The sequence below is a fragment of the Petaurus breviceps genome, unplaced genomic scaffold (genome assembly GCF_028583685.1).
Source record: "Petaurus breviceps papuanus isolate PSGF00001 unplaced genomic scaffold, PetGlider_PUasm1.0 90977, whole genome shotgun sequence".
NCBI classification, from domain to species: Eukaryota; Metazoa; Chordata; class Mammalia; order Diprotodontia; family Petauridae; genus Petaurus; species Petaurus breviceps.
In genome coordinates this window covers 13,875,455-13,882,522 of record NW_027187391.1, presented here as the reverse complement: position 1 = coordinate 13,882,522, position 7,068 = coordinate 13,875,455, and the positions used below count along the sequence as shown (strand labels likewise).

General features: G+C 33.3%; 1 protein-coding gene across 2 annotated transcripts in view; it reads right to left on the bottom strand.

Annotated features, from left to right (window-relative positions):
* Nucleotides 1-880: 880 nt before the first annotated feature.
* The window catches only part of STX7 (syntaxin 7), a 63,475-nt gene continuing 57,287 nt past the window's right edge, over nucleotides 881-7,068 (bottom strand). The window contains exons 9-10 of one of the 2 annotated variants that reach the window (XM_069077373.1): nucleotides 5,842-5,924; nucleotides 881-2,192 (exon numbers count right to left, since the gene is read on the bottom strand). In XM_069077373.1, the coding sequence (XP_068933474.1) occupies nucleotides 2,094-2,192; nucleotides 5,842-5,924 (182 nt within the window). In that variant the 3' untranslated portion in view covers nucleotides 881-2,093. Of the gene's footprint in view, nucleotides 2,309-5,841; nucleotides 5,925-7,068 lie in introns of both variants that reach the window. The other variant, XM_069077374.1, reaches the window with a different exon arrangement.

Below are 7,068 nucleotides of genomic sequence, written 5' to 3'. Positions count from 1 at the left end.
ATGTCCATGATATTGTGCTAACCACTGGGATTACAAAGATTAAAAAAAAAAAAGAACCTCAGACTTCAAAGAAACCAGAGTAGGGATATACATACATGTATATACAGAATAGGGATATACATACATATATACACATACATGTATATACAGAATAGGGATATACATACATATATACACATACATATATGTATCTCTACTCTAAGAAAGTAAATTCAACATGTATAGGAAGTAGAACCAGTCTATTCCAAACATGGGAGAGAATTTGCACAAATATATGGCACTAAAGGAGAGCAGGAAGAGACTGGAGAATGAAAGGAGTTCAGTCTGGGTGATATAGAGTATAAGAAAAGGAGTTTTCCAAAACAAGACTGAAAGGGAGATTTCTGTCATTTCAGGGGACAAATTAATCTTATTTATTAAAACATGTATAGTAGAACTTTTCTGACAATGCTTGGTTATTTGAGTTATTTTTTTTTTTTTGGAAAACAACTGCATTTTTAAAGAAGTACTATACTTCAAATTGTCTTCCAAGTTGTGAACTGCTTTACCCTTAATTCAAAATAGTGAAAGGGTTTTACTATGTGCTTAAAAAATTTTTCCCAGGTAAACTGAGCCTATAAGTAGAATTTCTATAAAATAGGAATGTTATAGCATCCATTTTATTTTATTCTATTTATTTGTTTTTTTAAGCAATTGGGGTTGAGTAACTTGCTCAAGGTTACATAGTCAGGTGTTTCTGGGTGGGTGCTAAGTGTCTGAGCCCAGATTCGATCCCAGGTCATCCCGACTCTGGGGCCGGTGATCTTACTCGCTGTGCTACCTGGCTGCCCCCATCCATTTTATTTTTAAAGAGTAAAAGAGTCAAGAAACTGAAACCAAGACAATTTAAATTATCTTTATTTTGGCTGCATAGTTACATTTCACTAAATTAGATAATTTTATGTTTCCAATTAAAGTCTCAGCTTGCCATGTAAACAGTGCATTCACTATTAAACTGCTGTACAAGAACATTATAAAATACAGAATCAGAATAGAAAGAATCCACTTTACAATATTTCAGGTAATTGCACTAAAACAACATTAATTAAAAAAGGCTAGTGGGCTTATTGGCAAAACATTCAATCTCCATTCTAAAGAAGGATGGTACAATATGGCACAAACAAGAAAGAGCAAAACAATGAAACCAGGGCAAACTAGCCAGTATATTAACAACAGCAATCTTGATCCATGAACATAGGGACTCCCCAGTCAGATATGAGGGAAGGTAAGCAAGAACCCACCAAAAAACTTGGGTTTCTGTTTTCAGTGTAGTCAGTCATACAATGAGTTAAGCTCTCTGGAATCCAAAAATTATCAGTTATAGCATTTTCATAACTTTTTCTCCAAATGCACAGTAAACATTTACAAAGATTATACTTCTCCAAAAGAGTTAAGAGCTAAATACAGCCTATATAATCACCACCACCCTTCACTGTAGAGGTATTTACCAGGCACGCTATAGCAAATGCTTAATAAATACACATCAGAAGTGTGAGACGTATTAAGAACATGTCCATATATTGTATTCCAGGTTGATATAGGTATCAAAAGAAGGAATAATCCAAGAAAAAGTATATTGGCTTCTTATGTCTTAAACTAAGCAGCACAGAGATCTGTTGACCAATTTTTTAAAGTTGTTTGACAATATTTCTTCCACTAACCCAAACTAAAATCAAAATCAGATATTTTTCTTGGGTCAACAGAAAGTTAGATACAAGTATGTACAGCAATAGAGATGCACACCTGACACAAGGGTTTTTAATAACAAAATCTAAGTTAACAGTCAACAACTTAAATAATGGGCAGATAGTAAATGTGAATATGGACAAAAATTCAGTAACTGCTACATTGAAGAATATGACAAGGGCAGAAAAATTTAGAAAACATTTCAATATTAAAAAATATCGTATTTAAACAAAAGGAAACTTCCCCTCAAATAAAAATGACAAGGAATGGAAACCATAATTTACTCAACAGCTATACAATGATAAAAACTACAATTAGAGGAATTTTCCTACAGAATTTAGATAATGTAGTGCAACACTGCCTTCTTCTTAATTTTTTTTCAAAGTTCCCCAAATGATGACTCCAACAATCACCAAGCCAATGACAACAATAAAAATGATGATGCACATAGTTTTTCGGGATTTGCGCTGCAGGTAGAAAAAAAAAACACAAGATGAAAACAGTCGTCTTGTGGTTTAACTTTGTAAACCTAGCATATAGTCTTTCAATCGGATGTCAATTAAGCATATTTCTTATATTGCAACTGAAAGAAAAATAAATCTCAGATGTTAATCCTGTCTTATTTGGAGAAAAGACAACTATTATTTTTTTATATCTTCAAATACTGTTTTGAACAACTCTTCAATTTCTGTATTGTTATTGTTTTATCAAAAAGTTTCAATTAAAATTATAATCAAGTTTCTAATTCTTCACCGCAACAATTTCTTCAAATTTAAGGAACTTCTAGGTAGAAACTCTATGCTTAAATTAAAAAAAAGTTTAGAAAACATTTGAATGAACAGAATCTATAAATTTTATAATTGTATTGAAATTACTTATATTCTTAAATTTAGGTATTGATTAAAAAACAAAGAAATAGACATTTGCTTAATATGTTAGATATTAGACTCCAGACTAATGTTATCTGCAATGGAGAAACGCTAGACACCCTCCCAAATCAGGCATACAAAGGAAGGGTGCCCAGCATCAACATTATATTCCCTCTGGTTACAGCAATATTAACTATAGTGATAAGATAAAAGGAATAAGTATAGGCAAAGAAGAAACAAAATTACTGTCGTCTGAAGACAACACAATGTTGTACTTAGTGAATCATAGATATTGAATAAAAAAACCTGAAACAATGACTTCAGTAAAGTAGTAGCATATAAAAACCCCACAAGATTCAGTAGCATTTTTGCTAACAAAATACAGGAGGAGGAAACAGAAAAAAAAAAAAAATCCCTTCAAAATAACCATAAAATCCATAGGAAATCAACCTATCAAGGCAGATTTAGAACTTAAATGAATAGAAGTACAAAAATTGTAGAAGTAAAGGAAGACTTAATGGGAAAAAAATTAACTGCATCGTTAGACTATGTCAATATAATAAAAAATAATGCAGTTACTTAACTTACAGGTTTAATATCATGCCAATAAGAAGTTACTTTAGAGAACTAGATACAATAACCAAATTCATTTGAAAGAAAAAAAAATGAAGACTCTGTAGGGGAAGAGATGGGTAAAAAAAAGTAGAAATGATGGGCACCTAATAAGAACAGATTTCAAATTATACTTTAATGAAATAATCATCAGAATTAGTTGATAGTGGCTCAAAAATAGAAAAGTTGATCAAAGGAACAGATTAGGAAAGCAATAATGAAAATCTTCATAACTAATCAATGCAATGAGTAATCATGACTTCATTTCAAAATATGACTAATGAAGCATTTCTCCCATCTTTTGACAAAGATGTGATAGACTAACAGTACAGAACAAAACATACATTTTTAGACATAGCCATTGTGTTAAAAGGGTTTGCTTGACTATGCTTGTTACAAGGGAGGGTTTCTATTTGGGGTCAGGAGGTGAAGTAGTGAGAAGTGATAGAATTGCAAAGAAAAAAGATATCAATAAAATGCAGGGAAAAAAATTCATGGAAAAAAAGTTCACATAGTGAAAAAACAATTTTATTACTGCCTTGTTTAATGTAATACATATTTTTATGAAACAAAATGTAAATAATAAAGGCTCATGGTTCCATGTACAATCAATTTTCTCCACCTTTGTATATTGTGATGTTTCTGATTGATAAGTTCATTTAAAAAAGAAAATAAAAAATTAAGTGTTGTCATTAAATACTATTATAAGATTTCTTGTTAACTTTTAAGATTTAACTTTCTTAAGAAATTACCTGGGAAAAAGTGCTTTTTCTTAAAATATTAGCATTTCCAGGAAGGGCAGAGAGAAGGATGGAATGATAGAACCATTGCAAATCATGTGAACCCAGGGGCCTGAATTCCGTTCCAAGAGCAAAGAGCTATATTATCAAAATTTATCATTTTTTCTAATGCAAACATAACATGTTTGTCAACATCTTTCCCATCAATAGTGTAGAAGCCAACTTAAAAGTTGTAACACCCAAATAAAAGTGCAAAATAAAAAATTCTTAGATGATACATCAGACAGCATAAGACATTACAGGGCTGCCCTTTCCCACATCCATGGGTTAGGAATTATGTTCCATTTCTTCAATCTGGACTCCAAAACAGATTTTCACCTTTCTTCTGTCTTAAAATATCATACCAATATGGAGAAGTCATTTTTCTTAATTTTAAAACAAATAGAAAGATTTGATAATATAATTATACTCCAAATGGAATAGGAATACCACAAAGGCCAAAGATAAGTGTTTAAACTATGAGGACTTTCAGAATTCAAGAAACACAATTACTTATCCCTTCTCCCCTGCCCCTAAAAGAACCAGATGATTAGATTCAGTGACATCTCTAGAATTTTGTTAGTCTTTTATAAAATTCTCTCTCTTGCTAACATCATAGAAATGATAAGCCTACATGAATAAACAAAAGTATTTTAGAAGATAATGGTCTTAAGACTGTTCTCATGTACTCTTAGTTTCTCTCTTTCAGATCCTAAACTTATTACTAAGTTCCATGACTATTGAACAGGTTTCTATTACATTCCTAACTTCACTAGGGAAAGTTGTTAGCTACTATTGTAATAAGGATTTATAGCAAGTTCCAAATAATCTGAGAATAACATTCACAGCAGAGTAGGTTTAAAATCAGGGCTCTAATAAAAAAAAAAATGAAAAGCCTTCTCCTTCCCATGTTCAATCTGCCATAGTCACCTCCCCCCCAATTTTTTTTTTTAAATCTTTCAGATAGAGAATATTTTCCACCTAAATTTCTTTCACTTGAGGGCACTACAGCACCATTTGTTTGTTTTTAAATAAAAAGATTGTTAGCCTGAACCCCAGGGGTTTGAGTGAGGCATGGTACCAGATGCCTTAAAGAGAAAACCTCTCATCAAACAAGTATGGCCTTCTCTCTAGCCACTTTATAGAATATGCTAGGACCAAATCTCTCACATTATAATACAGCTCTTTGCATATGTATGGACCAGAATTCAAACTACTAAATTCCTCTGATTCACTGAAGTTCAGTTCTTCCACCTTTGATTATACTCACACTGGGAATCTGGAATCAACACAGTGGTAAATTTTTTTTTTAAAGGGATGTGGGGTGGTGGTGGTTAAAAATGAACTATGTCAGTGTGCTTTCTGAATAATTCTAGCATAGAGAGCAGAAATCTCTTTAGTCCCTCAGGCTATTAACAATGCTGTAGGTGTCACTATTAGGCCCAAGGAAACTGACTAAAAAGGGAGGGAGAAAAAGTAAGAGTAGAAAGGAGAAAGGGGAGAGAAATGAAGGTGGCTCTTGGACAGGGCATAGTGGAATGCCACCTCTATTTGCTATAGTTAAATGAGCTAACTTTGCCTTGGGTAACAAAGGCAATTCAGCTTTGTATTCCAACCAGTCTCCTACTGTTAATAACTATGCCTTCACTTTTGCAGTCATGCTGGTGGCAAGTAAAGAAATTAGCTAAGAAACTTTTTCCAGGCTCTTTTCTATTCCATTAAACTCTAAATCTCCAAACCTCCCCCCTCCCCCGCTTTAAGATTTTTGCTTTACGAAGGAAAGGAAATAAAAAATATAATTAGAAAGATTAATAGTGGATATTTTAACAGAGAGATATGTGAATTTGTATCATTACCTGATAATTCGCAGCCCTTGATAGCTGCTGGTTTGCCTGCTGGATATGTACTTCTGTATTTTCTACATTGGCTTCTATGCTGTCTTTAGAAAAACACAGACATGTATACATTAATTATGCTCTCCAGATGTGTATTTTCCAATTCTGGAGTGGTCCAAGCAATCAGTCCTCTTCATTCAACCAGGGTCACTGACATTTTCAGATTTACTTAAAGCTCATCTAAGTTTGAGATGATCTGAGTTTCTGGTTTTCAAAATCTAGTCATTATTGCTTATCCTTGACATGCCTCAAGGCCAATACTGAATAAAGTAAAGAACAAAACTATGATCATTTAGACTTGTAATGGAATCCTAGTTCTCACTCTAACAATCTCCAATAGCTTCCATAAAGACAGAATACCAAATGTGGTAATATCAGGACTCATCACCTCCTGGACCCTAACAATTCATTCCCATCTCTTTCCCATCATTGAAGTCTTTACTTAGTAGAAATGAAATAACAATTGATCCTTCCTCAAAAATGATGCCTCATTCAGGACAATGAAAATACAGACACCAAATGTAAATGTTTAATTGCACATGCACACACACACACACAAACACACATATCTTTAATAATTATTATTTAAGATAAAAGGAACAGGAAATTGTGTCATTCACCAGATAATCAGTCTCACGACTAATCCTATAAATTCTTGAGATTTTTTCCAGTGTCCTGCTGAGGTTGCAAAAGGGAGCTACAGTGATTAGATTTAGTGTTTTTTTTTTTAAGCAATCAGGGTTAAGTAACTTGCTCAAGGTTACAAGGCCAGTTATTTCTGGGTGTGGTGCTGAGTATCTGAGCCCGGGATTCGATCTCCAGGTCGTCCCAACACTGGAGCCGGTGCTCTTACTCGCTGTGCTACCTGGCCGCCCCTAGATTTAGTGTTTTTAAGTCACACAATAAGGGTTAAAGTTGACACCAAATGTGACACCAAACACAAATTTGATCAGCTTTTGGATCATACATTGGATTGAAGATTAGCTCAGCTCATTTACTCTCATCCTCTCATTTGCAGATGAGAAAACTGAGTCCCAAAGAAATAAAAAGACTTGCCAAGATCTCACATGTGGTGACTCCAAATCCAGTGTTTTTTCCTCTGTATTATATCTTTCATATGCTGGAAATGTCAGTTCCAGGACTTTCACAAAAGTAGCTCAATTTAAAAAAAACATGTGAAAGGCAACA